Source organism: Thamnophis sirtalis, unplaced genomic scaffold, assembly GCF_051295495.1.
Source record: "Thamnophis sirtalis isolate CommonGarterSnake01/CBP01778 unplaced genomic scaffold, rThaSir2_p1.2 scaffold_7, whole genome shotgun sequence".
NCBI classification, from domain to species: Eukaryota; Metazoa; Chordata; class Lepidosauria; order Squamata; family Natricidae; genus Thamnophis; species Thamnophis sirtalis.
Window position 1 is genome coordinate 25,812,543 of NW_028261387.1, and position 15,403 is coordinate 25,827,945.

At 34.2% G+C, this 15,403-nt stretch overlaps 1 protein-coding gene across 1 annotated transcript in view; it reads right to left on the reverse strand.

Moving 5' to 3' along the window:
- Positions 1–272: 272 nt before the first annotated feature.
- The window catches only part of ALG6 (ALG6 alpha-1,3-glucosyltransferase), a 32,131-nt gene continuing 17,000 nt past the window's right edge, over positions 273–15,403 (reverse strand). The window contains exons 5-15 of the mRNA XM_087719556.1: positions 14,037–14,125; positions 10,313–10,395; positions 9,049–9,113; positions 8,565–8,759; positions 7,954–8,089; positions 6,275–6,360; positions 5,811–5,895; positions 4,313–4,383; positions 3,768–3,836; positions 3,437–3,635; positions 273–2,894 (exon numbers count right to left, since the gene is read on the reverse strand). Coding sequence (XP_087575682.1) covers positions 2,697–2,894; positions 3,437–3,635; positions 3,768–3,836; positions 4,313–4,383; positions 5,811–5,895; positions 6,275–6,360; positions 7,954–8,089; positions 8,565–8,759; positions 9,049–9,113; positions 10,313–10,395; positions 14,037–14,125 — 1,276 coding nt within the window. The 3' untranslated portion in view covers positions 273–2,696. The remainder of the gene's footprint in view (positions 2,895–3,436; positions 3,636–3,767; positions 3,837–4,312; positions 4,384–5,810; positions 5,896–6,274; positions 6,361–7,953; positions 8,090–8,564; positions 8,760–9,048; positions 9,114–10,312; positions 10,396–14,036; positions 14,126–15,403) is intronic.

The following is a 15,403-nucleotide window of genomic DNA, read 5'->3' on the forward strand; positions in this document are numbered from 1 at the left end:
TATTTTTAGTAGGTAGCTGAACCTAGAGAAATCTATGGAAAGTAGACCTATTGTGTCTATTTTAAAAAACTTTATCCAATATAAATGTTTAAATTTAAATCTGATATGTGGAATAATGCTTGAAATGCCCTTGCAGCCTGAGAATGGTTATGACACATCAGTAAAGATCAGTATTACATGAAAAGACTTGCCCACATACACAACAATCTCTTTCCTACCAAAGGAAAGGAATGAAACTAATCCTTTAGGAAAGAAAAGAACCAATGCAAATATTCATTTACCATTACTGTTTATTTTATTTATTTATCTAGTTTGTCACTCATGTACAAGAGGAATAAGAATAAACATGAATAAGAACACAGGGAATGGGTACAAATAAATGGGGACATTAGGACAGGGACGTTAGGCATGCTGGTGCATTATGGATGCCTCTACTGATCTCAGGAATGGGGTGAGGTCAACAGTAGACAGTTTAAGCTTAAAGTTATGGAAGTTTGAGAATGTAACAACAGTGTCAGGTAGTGGATTCCAGGCATTGACCACTCTGTTGCTGAAGTCGTATTTTCTGCAATCGAGTTTGGTGCGGTTTACCTTGAGTTTGTATTTATTGTGTGCTCATGTATTATTGCGGTTGAAGCTGAAGTAGTTGTTGACAGGACGCTGTAGCAGATACTTTTTCAAGCTTGGTGGCATAAAGTATTCTGTTGCAAGTAGAGGAGTGGAGTGAAATACCACTGGACTCGCTCAATTGTGTTAATATCCAATATACTGTGCGGATTCCAGACAGACGAGCTATATTCGAGGATTGGTCTACCAAAGCTTTTTTATGCTCTGGTTTGCAGTACAATATTACCGGAGAAGAAGCTTCGCAAGATTAGGTTAACAACTCTTAATGCCTTTTTGGCAATGCTGTTTCAGTGACTCAACCCAGCCCCAAATCAGTTATCTGGTAACTTTTGCTTACCATTAATGCTAGGGATTCAGACTACATATGGTAAATACCATATCCATTTCTTCAGAGCGTAGAAGTTTACATTCATTCCAGAATCATTGAAAGCCTAGATCAATCTAACAAACAAGCTTGCTAATTAGCTAGCTAGCAAGCAAGCATGCGTACATACATACTAACTCTATATCTTGAGGAAAAGGGAAAGAGAAATAGAGAATGATATCCAAAGTCAAAGTGGATCTTAGAGTAAGAAAGATTTACTGTACTTAGTTGCATCTCTATTGAGGATATTCATATATAATAGAAATGCAAAACTTTTAAATATTCCATTGGTCAGAATGGAAATCTGACTAATCAAACCATATTTTTTGTTAGGACCTTGTATTATAAAACTGCCTTCAATTGTCATATGAAAAAGCAAGAGTCTTGCAAGACAATATGCAAAACAACCTGATTTTGCAACATAATTTGAACTTTTCTGAGTCATCTGTTAATTAAGCATTCTAGTTTTAGTGCTGCACTGAGGTTCTCTTTCTCTCAGTCTACTGAAGGATGAAGGCCTCTTAGTTCAGCACATTGATAGATTGTTTTTCAATTTTCCAGTCAGAAGAGAAAGCATAGCTGGCCCAAAATTACGCAACCAGCTTCCATGCCTATGAAAAGACTAGAAAATTCCTAAATCAATTATCTGAACCCTAATGACCACAATGACTCATATATTTATGTGGGAAAATCTCCAAATACTATAAGGTTTATATATTGATATACATGGAAAGTATTAACCACAGCTATACATTGTAGTGGCTCAGTGGCTAAGACGCTGAGCTTGTCGATCAGAAAGGTCAGCAATTTGGTGGTTCAAATCCCTAGCACCACATAATGGAGTGAGCTCCTGATAACTTCTGCCAACATAGCAGTTCAAAAGCATGTAAAATGTAAGTCGAAAAAATAGGAACCACCTTTGGTGGGAAGATAACGGTGTTCCGTGATCCTTCAGCATTTAGTCATGCTGGCCACGTGACCATGGAGATGTCTTTGGACAGCGCTGGCTCTTCGGCTTTGAAACGGAGATGAGTACCATCACCCCGAGTCGGGAACGACTAGCATATATGTGCGAGGGGAACCTTTTATACATTGAAATTCCTGTTATGGCCTTCAGATATTACTGAGGTTAATACTGAAATAAGACTGTCAGGAAAGGATGAACGATGATACTGAATCACTTGACACTTGACCTTGATGATTTTAAGTTTATAATAGAGAGGATATGGGAAATTTAGTATAAGGCAATTTATTATATGTAATCAAATACACTGTAAGAGATAGCACTTAGTAGCAATAGACATGAGTAATTGCTGTAACATACAATCAGTAACGTCAACATGTTTTATTTTGGGAAGTACATTAAACCAATCATAACATTATTAAATTATTGGGGTATTATATCTGTTTAAAATAAACTTGCACAGATTGTTGAGATGCTTCTTATTTTCTGGATTTATTTTGTACTTACTATCAAATGTCAAGGGTTCTTTTTTTACTGCACTGAAAAGAGGAGTAAGCACAAGTCTCTTGTGAACAGCACATATTAACATGTAAATATTTTCATCTGGCTTTTCTTAGAAAATACATGAAATGACAAAAAGAATTGCCTTTCATTATAGAATGCTTTAAGGCAAAGCTCCATAGAAACATAAATGGTATGTTCCAAGTAAGAGGTATTAATTTTCCAAGTTGGCACTTGAAATTAATTTATTTTTTTCTGGTTTCGACCATCTTTTGATTCCCACATTGCAATGATATTAAAATACAGCAAGAAAAAGAGAAAGTGTAAGCAGGATACAACAGACACAGCTACTGGAAATAAATCTGGTAGATGCTTTGGAGGTTCCACTGTGGCACTCATTAAAGTCAGGATGCTCATCAGAATTACTGAGATGAAAAACTGAATGTTGAAGAGAAAAGGCATGATGGTTACTACAATTTTGCCCTATAAGTGGTTTCACTGGGTGTTGTTTTATCACCCTTAAATAGGAAATTGGGTGGCATATAAATTTAATAAATAAACATTTCAATGAATTCAATGCCTCCGCAGCATAACATCATATTTGCCAGTTGCCAGGGTTAATGCTAATAAAATACCATTAAATACACACATTTTTCAAGTAGAAAAATAATTCTATTATTATTAACATATATAAAGTGCTCACTGCATTACTAACATGGGCACAGGGATGAAGGAATTTATTTTATTAGTCAACTTGAAGGATTATAATTATAAGATGTTAGATGCTACTTATAACTAATGCTGAAATATTCTAGCAATTGTTTGATAACAGCATTACTGAATAATGTAATTCAATAATTTAACTGAGGAAGTTTGGCAACTTAATATAATGATTTGTGCTTTGGTAAGAAAAACATGCAAAGCATGAATATGCTCTTAGTAAAATTAGTGCACATAATATATTTTTGTAAGTTACTTACTAAACTCTTTATAACTTTTGAAAATGTCTTAAGCCAAGTAACGTATTTCCTTAGGTAACTGGAAAGTTTTTTTAACTGCAGATCTTCCTCAGCTGTTTTTTCAAATATTGAAAAAGAAGTTGTACACACCAGGAGGAAAGCCAACATTGTGACAATGTAAGACAAAAGAAGGCCATCCTTTAATAGAAGAGGAAGCATGCTGTAAAGGGAAACATGAATTACTGTGAATTCTAGCAAGGTTATACAAGCCAAAAAAATTACCATGTAAAATAAATCTTAAAATGTCTTCTCAAAGTATGAAGAATTGTTTAGAAATAACATTCAAACTCACCTGAAAGTTGAAACTAGAAGAAACCACGTAGATATAAAAGGAATTTCATGTATTACTAAACAGACTGGTCTATGGGGAAAACAAAAATATAAGCTCAAAAGCATTGTTTAAGAAACATAATAACTTTTCAGCTGATGCTTCCCTGATAATCATAAAAGCATATTAGGACAACAAAATAAATGGATTAATGCTCTAAATAATGGATCTTTCTATAGGAATAAGCAATACTTCATGTCCTTGATACCTCTGCAATAAAAGAATCTGCCTGCATGGTCATTGCTGATCAGCTACAGCTTCAATGCATACTCAGTATTCTGGGACCTAAGAAAAGTCCATGATTTCACTTTCTGGATTCTATTACATTTGGAGAGCAGAAATTCATGGACACACAACTCACAAGTTTTGTAAATGTATTGGTGTAGGAGCTTTAATCTTATTCTAAAACATTTTTGTCAGCACTTTAGTTTTCCTTACACATATTTCCAGATACCAGTGTGAAGTGGTTTTATATAATAAAGTATTTTAAAATATAAAATACTACTTACGCTGAAACAAGAAGAACAGATTTTTCATGCACTTGGAATGAGAAGAGGAAGAAAGACAATGAACAGCAAACCTTTGAAGAAGAAAATGTAGAATGTTAAATGCTAGACAAGATCTGCTTTTACTTATATTGACAGGACTATGTAGATCATTTTTGTGCTATTAGTCATGGCTAATCAGTTTCACACTTTTATTACCAAAAGCTTTTTATTTATACCATAAAATATGGCTACTTGACCAAGGCTCGCAATATGATAAAAAGCTTTAAATTAGTAGCACGTGTACCTAGATTATTAGCTGATTAGTTGTTGATGAAAGCACGAACCATCAACTAGGTAAGTGACTCACCAGGGCATCTAAACAAATCAACATAACTGACAAATCATTGATGTAAAACTTAAATGATCTAGACAAATTGAGATGGATTTAAAATAGGTTTCTGGTATGGTAGAGCTCTACTTTCCCTCTCTGATCTGAAATGCTAAATTGGGCTGAAAAATTTATTATCAGTTTTTATTACACCTTTAGGTTTTTCAGTGTTCTGAACAAATATTGCAGGTAGAAGTCCATTGTCAAAGACCATTAACAGTGCAAGAGCCTATCATTTAGGATCAATGACAATTTGCCCACGGGCAACTTGTCATGGCCAACTCACCACAGCTAACTTGCTGCAGGACAATTCGCTATGGCCATCTTGCTACAGGACACCTCACTGCTGGACAAGAGTTACATTAATACCAAAGAAATGGTGGAATAGAATCATTGAAGAAAGGATGCAAGAGGAGGGACAGAATGAAATGTGAATGGCAAAAATTAAAATATTTTTTATTTATTTTAAATAATTAAATAGAACAGTTAAATTGTCCCACGGCGAGTTGTTCCATGGCGAGATGTCCTGCAGTGAGTTGTCCATGAAGAGTTGGCTGCAGCAAGCTGGCCGTGACAAGTTCGCTGTGGCAAGTTTCCCATTCACATCATTTAAATCATGTTTACTGTTCTTTAGCCATGTTTACTGTTCAATGAGATGTTGTGAATGAGGTTAACATTGATTATTTTATTGCCAAATAACTCCTTGGACATTATAAACAGACTATTATAATGATGTCAATGGAGTAAAATATCTCCTAACTTTTTGTGCATGCAGTTGATGACAGATTAGAGACCATAGTTGAAGATCCTTAAAGAATTGATAGGAAAAAAGCTAATTCCAACAGAAGAGAATATATGTGGTTCACAGGGTTGAACTGTGGAGTTCTTGAGATTCTCTGATCTCCAAGCTAGATTCCATGATCAAATGAAGCAGGAAAGGGGGAGTTAAGAATGAAGAAGTCAGCAGCATTTAGCCCAACTGATTGTTTATAGGGAATCACTGATTGGAATTGTTCTTTTCCCCTTTCTACATCCCTATCAACTATAACAGAGATAAAGAAAAGAGATTATTACATATTACAAAGCTATGAATTCTTATGTTTAAATATGTATACCCTTATATACACTTACCAAGCCATATTTAAATCCTCTGAGCGAAGGTTGCAGAGTCAGTTTTATGCAACTGGGAAGTACAGTCAGGAATGTTAAAGCAAAACTAAAAATAAAGTAATATCATATTAAAACCATTGATTTCAATAACCAGATTAATTCTGAATCAAGAATCAGTTGAGAATTGTTTAGGAATACTTTGGTATTGCTCAGTTTTTATAGTTACTGAAGAGAAATAAGATTCCTTTCATAATAATGATGATGTTATTGATTCAGCTGAGTCCGACTCAATCACAAATGATAAACCAACAAGCAGAGAACAGCTCCACAAAATGTTGAAATAATATTTTTATTAAGGCCATTTTATATAGTTCTATATACCATGAATAATTCTAAATCTAAATAATTCTAAATTAGTTCTTTTATATGCATCTTTTGCTAAAACCATAAAAGGAAGTTGTTTGGGGAGTTTGATATTTACATACCTTAATTTAAGTTGTGTATCTTTTGTCAGGATTGTCTTTATTTTGAAAAGAATGCTTACAGCGCACCAAATATTGGCTACTTTATCCTGAAAATATATTTAATGTATTGCATTATTTTGAAGGTAAAACATAATTTTATATACATGGAATGGCAGAAATAATCAACTTGAAATTAAATGTATCTGTGTAGCCTTCTCATAAAATCATAGATTTTTGAGGAGACCACAGACTGTCAATGCTACAAAACTACCTATAACTATGTAATATCCATATTTTAAAAAGCAGCATGAAACATTTTTTCAAATTTGAAGCCACATTTCATTCTGCCTCATTCTTACTAGTACATATTTAGCACCACTTGCTAGCTGCCAGCAATGACAGAGTTAACCCCTAATAAATCACAAAGTCTAAAGACATTAGCAGTTGTGCTAGGATCACTTTCCAAATTAAATTTGTAACCAAACAGCTAGCATACTCATGAAACTCATCCCTAAACAGCTGCTTGAATCACAGCTGTGTAGACATAACAGCAAGAAAGCTACTACAAACAACTGAACAATCTCCTTGTTCTCTTACAAGAATACAGAACACACACTGCAAATTTGCTGAAGGTGACAAGTGCCTGGCAGCACCACCAACATAAAAGGTGCCAGCTTAATAGCCAGTGAAGTCTTACAATTATCAGCACTGAAGACATGTCTGTAAATGGGAATCAATTCAAGGAACCTGTCATAGGCACCCCAGGATAACCTTACTGTGCATTGCTTAGTAGACAGTTTCTTAGTTTACCCAGATTAATATCCCAATCAGCCACTCCTGTGCCAGCTCTAAAAATCTTAACACTGAATAAACTGTGTTAAGTTTTTAAATCATACAGACCCATTTCATTAAAATCTACAATATGTTCTTTCGTTTTTAAAGCATGAAGTGAGATTAATAGTCAGAAAAACAAACTGCTTGACAGTCCTTTGACTTATGGATTTCTATTCTTCATGTCACATTTCTATTTCTATTTCATCGTGTAACATTTCAGTCAGTTTATGACTGGGGAATAAGATCCTAAGTGTTTCTTACGATGTGCCATCACCACTGCTGTACGTAATGATTTTCAGATGCGAGTCTGCTGCAAAGTGTATCACTATTTCTCTGTCTGGTGCAAACAAATTAATAAAGTAATACCATCAATAAAACCATCCAGTTTATGGTCAACATCTTAAGGCTTTACCTTAGCCAAGCAAACTGTAAATTTTCCACCAGGATAAATTTAAACCATACAAATTTGAGCATCAATCCAATCTCTATTTTGGAAGATTTTTTTAAAAAAAGAAACATTGAATTCATTTTTTTTCATATTGAATTATTTCTTAAAACCTCTAGATTGTGCAAAGACATTGTTTATTATTGTGGAATATATTTGAAAAATGTATGCCTGAACTACAGATCTGACGATGGGATTAATTCTATTTGTATAATATCCTAGAAGATGCCAGCTGAGCTAGGGGTTAAATGCTGGATTAAATAACTGGCAAGAAATGACAGTCAGAGAAGCCAGATCATATTACTAGCCTTCTGGTGTATCTTCCACATGAAATCCCTAAGGGTCAAAGTGAAGGTTTCTCAAGGGAGCTAAAAATATAAAACATTTACAAGAAGCTTGGGAGGGGGAACATGAGGCATACCTCAAACAAACCTCGATCTACAGGAAAGAGCCTTCTCAGTACTTGCAAAATTTGTTCAATGTCTGTACAAAATGGGAGCCAACAGATTGCAAAAGAAAGAATGACAATAAAAGACAGTTTCATCAACAGCCATAACCTGTAAGAAAAAAAAAGGGGGGGGAATCAAGCCTCAAAGAAAGATGATTTTTATGTACAGTACTTTCAAACTTAAAGTTTACTTTTCCAAGCAGGAAACCTGTTAGAAAAGTTAAGAAAACTGTTAAATATGCTCTCCCAGCCACCCCCAGGAAGAAGAAAAACATTCTAAACTCTTATCTTCTAAATATGGGTGTACATTTGTGACCTGTGCTTAACTAATGACAGGTGTTGAAGAGAAAAGATAGTTGTGTGTATTTTGATACACTATAGACACTCTTAAAACTATTTAGTATGTTATTTAATGACTTAGGAGAAACATGCTTCTCTGGGGGAAGAGGGATGATAATGACATGAATCCCTACTGCAAAAGCTAATCAAGAAATGAATGACATGCACAAATTCCCAAGGCAAAACAGCCTAAGTGCATTCCAGGACCATTTTTTTTTTGGATGTCAGCTTGTAAAGATACTCACCCTTTGCCCAACAGGCCTTTCTTGAAGCACTTTCCCAGCAGGTAGCAGAAGAAGGGCAAAGCATGGTAGAGCTCCATTTGTTTGTAGTTTATAGCAAAACAAAATGCTACAGAGCCCAAAAGGTCCAAGTCATAAGAGAGAAACAGCACTCCCCACAAAGCAAGACCAAGACTCACAGAATTATATATGTTTGTTCTGTTAAGGACAACAATCTGTAAAGAGCTTGCTAATGAAGAATATGCAACTGTAACAGGATTCTGTTGGTCGTCCACTGCCACCAAAACCTACTTGATGCCACAGCATCATTCTGAGATGGCATGAAAAGAATCTTCATGTCTTAAAATAATAAAATGGGGCAGAAAAATATAGCTTTCCCCCTAGTTGTGCCACATGTTGCTTTGACTTCCCTCTTCCCTCCCCTTTTCTTACCCACACAGCAACAGATTTATTCCACAATATCCATGCATTGCAAAAAAAAAGATACTGAAAATGTCCATAGTCAATCAGAATGAGACCGGGATAAAGCAATGTGCAGAGAGCACTAGAAATCTGAGAACAACAAACAACAACAACAAAAATCAATCATACAGGTAAAATGTGAATATTAATTTTCTTTAGAAAGATTGTACTGGAACTGTCAACCCATTGAACTTCCTCCATCTAAAAAGATGCAAATAAAGTAGTGTTAAATCTATTGCAATGGATAGTATTTTGTTTTTTTACTGTTTTTCAAAAGTATAACTCAATTACTTCACATGTTTAATGTTTATTAAATTTATATTCCAACCTTTGTTCACAAACTGAAGGCACTACTGCCTCCCATTTCCCCCCACAACTATTGTGTAAGGAAGGTTGGAACAAGAGAGTGTGGTGGTTCCAAAGTCAGACAGTGAGCTTCCATGGCTGAGGGTACCCTTGTGACTCAGAAACATAAAATGATCATGACACACAGACATTTTATTACAATAAGATCTGACATTTGCTTGGCCCAAGGAATTACAAGTTATCTGATAGAAACACCCACTAGACAAGAATAACATGTCTCTCTGATGATTTTATGTATGAAAACATTCACAGCTGCTCTGAATTGGATGCCACATGGATACAGATGACAAAGGTAGTGGCTTATAGTGGTAGCTGGGAGATTTTTGAGCCAGTGATTCACAAAGAAGTAGATAAGGTTGTCTGTAGGCTTACCACTGCCATTTTTGGACTTGACCCCTGAGTCCCCCTGGGAATAGGGCGGCATACAAGTCTAATAAACTAACTAACTAACTAACTAACCCTGTTAGCTAGTTAAAACATGATATTTTTGGACTACTATCCCATATAAAACTTCTAGTGCCAGAAATATTATATTCTCCCCCTATTTTCCACACAACAACAACCTTGTGAGGTAGGTTGGGCTGAAAAGAGTGACTGGCTCAAAGTCATCTAACCTGTTTTAATCGCTAAAGTGGGACTAGAATTCACCATCTTCCACTTCTTAGGTTGATACTTTAACCACTAGACCAAACTGGTTGTGTGTTAATCTTATTTTATAATTATGCTATGTTTTAATTGTAAACCTTGTTTATTTTACATAAATAGATTGACATATATTTGTTTCTTGTGAAACACTGTAATGAAAACTGTTAAATTAATGTTTTAATCATAATTGGACTAATATTGTTTATCTGATTATTCACTACATTTCTTACTTTTTTCATACAGAAACAACATTATTTTGCAAAGAAAAATATACTAACCTTTTTTTTTATTGATGTCTCTTTTAAATAACAGCAGTATAAGATTACTGCAGGAATATAAACTAGCATATCAGCAACAAGAACTGCAAGACAGAAAAATTATATACAGCAGTCAAACCAACATTTCTCATAACTCTAATTCTGCTTTGGCTTAATTGTTATAGCAATAGCACTTAGATTTATATACCGCTTCATAGTGCTTTTACAGCCCTCTTTAAGCGGTTTACAAAATCAGTATATGGTCCCCAACAATCTGGGTCCTCATTTTACCCACCTCTGAAGGATGGAAGGCTGAGTCAACCTTGAGCCAGTGAGATTTGAACTGCTGAACTGCAGCTAGCAGTCAGTTGAAGTAGCCTGGAGTACTGCACTCTAACCACTGCGCCACACTCTGTCATGATCCTTATGAATCATTTATGGAATTTCCCTTCATATTTTTCCCCTGCATGTTATGGCTCAGGAATGCAACCTGATCAAATGGGCACCCTCCACAGCTAGAAGGTTGCCACTTTGCTTCTTCTTTACTGAAAAAAAACCCTAATAAACATTCCATTGAAATGATCTAATCAAGGTTAAACCACCATGGCCAAAATGAGGAAGGCTTATCCACTTTTTCTCCCCATATTTCATACACACTTAAATGACTATAATATGTGCAAACATGGCTATTTCTGTATGTGTCTGCTTGTATGTGAGCTTATGTGCTTACAATCATAGAGAAAGAGTTCCTAGTTAAAGACACTATTAATACTTAACATGCTAGGAAAAATAACAAAACACCATCATGTGTCTGGTGGGCCTCTGAAACATGGACACCACTAGAGTGCTTGATGGGATTGTTCCTGTAAGGTTCCTCACCAATTAATGATCCTGGGTAGCTGCTTGGTTTAATGAAGAATTAAGGGAAATGAAATGACTAAAAGGACATCTACAAGCAGGGGCCACAGAAAAACTAGAAATGCATCAGAACAGATATTGACAAATGTTTATTTTTAAGCTGCACATCAGCAGAAAGAGAAACAGCATGATTTCTCTGCATTCACAGATTTTTCTCCCAGCAGCCTCAATAAAAGCCATCAGAGGTTTTTAGGGAAATATGTGTAGATTAAGATATCTAGAGGCTCAGTGCATGGTTTTGTGGTTTTCTGGGCAGATAACATTGCTCATATGGGCTAGATACCAGTTGGACAGAACCCAATACAGTGAGCAAATCTGGATCCTGTACTGTTATCTGAGATGCTTTTGAGAATACATTCAATGCAGTGAGCACGTCTTATTGGTATCTCAAAGAGGGAAGTGTGTTGTTCTTGGTCCTTCAAATCTTTTATTGGTGTTTGATACTATCTATCATTGTATTCTGTTGGGCTACCTGCAAGAGTTGGGAAGTTGGAGGCTAGCAAAGTATCTGGAGACTATCAAAATCTGGACCTTTTTTATTGCCAGAAACATCTATTTCGAAGGAGGTGTTTAGAATTCATTTACTGCTCTATATTTATTCTGTTGGAATCTATCCAGAGTTCTCTGATTGGGGTAGATTATAAAAATAGGAAATATAATAACAAAAATTCATAGCAAAAGATACCAAAACAAAATATCAGCAGAAGCTGTTGCTTAGTTTCTAACTTTAAAAGAGGGGGAGGGAGGGAGAGGGAGGTACAAGTGGTATGTGGGACAGAGGTTCATTTTCATAATGATTTTCATAATTTGATTATTTCATTGTTTGATTATTGCCACTATATCAGCCACTTGAGTATATACATTTCATTTGTTACATAATAATTATAAAATTATTGTAAACATAAAGTTACTTAGGTTTTTTTAAAAAAAATATTTTACAATGCCAAACTATGACTTGAGTGATTTCTCAAAACATTTTTCCCAGTATATACACTCCCTAGAGGGGGGATTTTCTAAAATGGGTAAAAATAATGGCTAACATTTAACATTATTGAATTCTGTAACCTTGATAACATGCATTTAATGGCTATTGTTTAAAAAATGTCTATCCATTTGTTTGGTTTATACATCAATGATTTATCCGGCGTGTTGACTTGAGCATTATTAAAGACTATTTCAAGGGTAATTTGGTTCTAGTGATTTTTAAAATGCAGTCAATTACTAAAGACCAGATGGAAAGGTTTGTGGCCAGCATAAGAGGTGAGGCGGAGGAGTGTCTAATTCTGCCCAAGCTAATCAGCAATAAGAAGAAACTAACATAAGATTATTATTTTTTTGCACAGCTCTATTCATTCCTGGAGGATGAATAACACAAACTAATTAATTGTTTATGATGCTTAATAAAAAAAACTCATGACATTGCTAGGTTTGTTTTTCTTTCATTATTAACCACCATATTAATATCAATTAATGTGTCTATGAAAATAATAATCATTTTGATTTAATTGTAAAAGTAATCGCTACTAAATGTTATGATTCTGTATAGAATACTAGCAGTTTTTAAATGGCTGGAAAAGCTATTATTACATAATAAGAAAATATTGTTATACAGTAAGAAGCATTTAATCTTTTATGTGCATATTAGCATCCATTTCAGTAGCACCCTAAAAATGTAGGCTGGGCCCAAATTAGTCCAAATATGAACACTTCCAGCTACTGCAAGAAGAGCAGGACAAGCAATACAACTGTCTGTTGGTTCTTTCTTTGCTGTAACAATCCTCTAAATCACCAAATCACTGACAGTATCTTTTCAGGAAGTGTGGAGGGTAACATCTAGTTCAGGGATATCCACCCTTAGCAACTTTAAGACATGTGGCTTCAACTCCAGCCTGGCTAGCTGGGGAATTCTGGAAGGTTTGCCAAGGTTGAGCACTGCTAGTTTAGTCTTTCAATGTTTAGTCTAGTGTTTCCATAAAAACTGAAAACACTTGATGAAGAAAAAGTACCTATTTTATATATACTGTATATATGGAATTAGAATTAGTCAAAGATTCTATTTCATTTAGCGTTGTACTCATCTTGTATACATCTACAGACAATTATTGACATGAACTTAATAAAAATTTAGTTTTATATAATATGGAGTAGAGGACAAGCTGTAACTCTACTGCCATTATTTATTGATCTTTTTGTATTCAAATATTTCTAGCATATTAGACAAGGCAGATATGATTATATAATGCAAAATAAGACAATGTAACGGCTACTATATATAAATGTGTGTATCTCAAAAATATTAAAAAATATTTACTTCTAACCACATATTAAAATGATTTAAATAACTGAAAACAAGTTAAAACCAGATGTATTGCTAATTATTCAACATTTAAATGACATTTAAATATTGCATAAGGAGCAATTAAAAATACCTGTTCATTAGTCAAAACTGAATAAAGTCAAGCATATAGTTACTATGAGAAATTCCACAATATGGAGAATATTGAAAAGTCCAATCTCTTTTGCTCACTCAGTACAATTGGTTTTAAAACTGAATCTAGGAAGAAGAATATTCATCTTGAGTAATAAAAAATGTTAGCATTATATCTGGCAAGTTATTCAGAATCCTGTAATGTAGGTTCTTACCTTAAACAATCCCTTTCATTATATATTTTGTTAGTATACAGCTGTACTAATATTAGCATATTAAAGATTATAATCACTTGTATCAAACTCTGCGAACTCCTCTTATATGGAGCATCTCCAAATACACAATACAGGATCAAATAAAATGCCTTGTATAGTTACATTGTAAAAATAGAATTCCTACCTGATGCACGCATAAATAACTTGTGTGACTGACTCTCATACCCACGAGATGTGTGTAGAGTAATCCAACTGGGATTTATAAACTTTGCCCTAAAAACAAATACGAAAAAACATAATTGTCTTAAGGTGTATTTATAAGATATGAAAAATAATTTAAATTTGTAATAACTGTTCTTTTAATGGTACTTAATCATCAAATATTTAAAAAACACATAATAGTTTTTCTTTTGAATGTTGTAAACATATTCCTCAGATTTTTAACTGTATAAACAAGGTAGCAGAGACCATTCTGATTAATATTCTTTACCTTAAATGAACTTACAAAAATTCTTTGGTTTTAGTCCAGTTTCTGAAAACTAAAAGCAATAATAAAACACTTTTTATAATTTCAACATATCTATTCCAGTGTTTTTTTAAGACAAAAAATAGCTATGTTGACCACAGAAAAAAGTAAAACCCATATTGGAACAATAGTATTATAAAGCCAGTTTAAGGTAGTAAGATAGCATAAAGTTTTCTAGATCTTTGCAAAGCTTTTATCAGCTAGTTGTATTTCTTTTAGGAAATTAAAAAAGGAAATTGTAGGCATTAATTTGTTCATTACAATTTTGTAAAGAATAGAATAGGCAATTTACTATCCTCTTGATATTTTTTTATTGAAAATTTTAAAAAGCTTTTACAAATATTTACCTCCCTCCCCCACTCTCCCCACCCAAGCCCATCCCCCCCAACCTCCCCCCCCCCGACTTCCCAGAGCAAATACAGGGTATAAATTTTAACAATCATATTCTAAGATAAACTAAAAGAAACTTGGCTTCATCTTTCATTTGTGCTTTAACTCCTCTTTTGTTAAACTAACTATAAACAAATCATATCATTCCTTTCTCTTTCAGTCATAAGCTATCTGGAATTTCTTAGACCCGTATTTATTTTGAATATAGTCAATCCATCTTCTCCATTCCAGTTTGTATTTCTCATCTGAGTACTCCTTAAGATATGCTGATATTTTAGCCATCTCTGCTAAGTTTGTTACTTTTAATGTCCATTCTTGAATAGTAGGCAAATCTTCCTTCTTCCAGTATTGTGCCACCAGCAGTCTTGCTGCTGTTATTAGATTCAAAATCAGTTTAGTCTCTATAACAGTACAATCAGTAGTTATACCTAACAAGAATAACTGAGGGGTAAACTTTATCCTCATTTTAAAAATATTTTGCATAATCCACCATATTTTTATCCAAAATGCTTTAACCTTTTTGCAAGTCCACCATATATGGTAATATGTAGCATCAACACAATCACATCTCCAGCATTTAGGTTGCAAATTTGGATACATGCAAGCCAGTTTTTTAGGATCTAAGTGCCATCTAT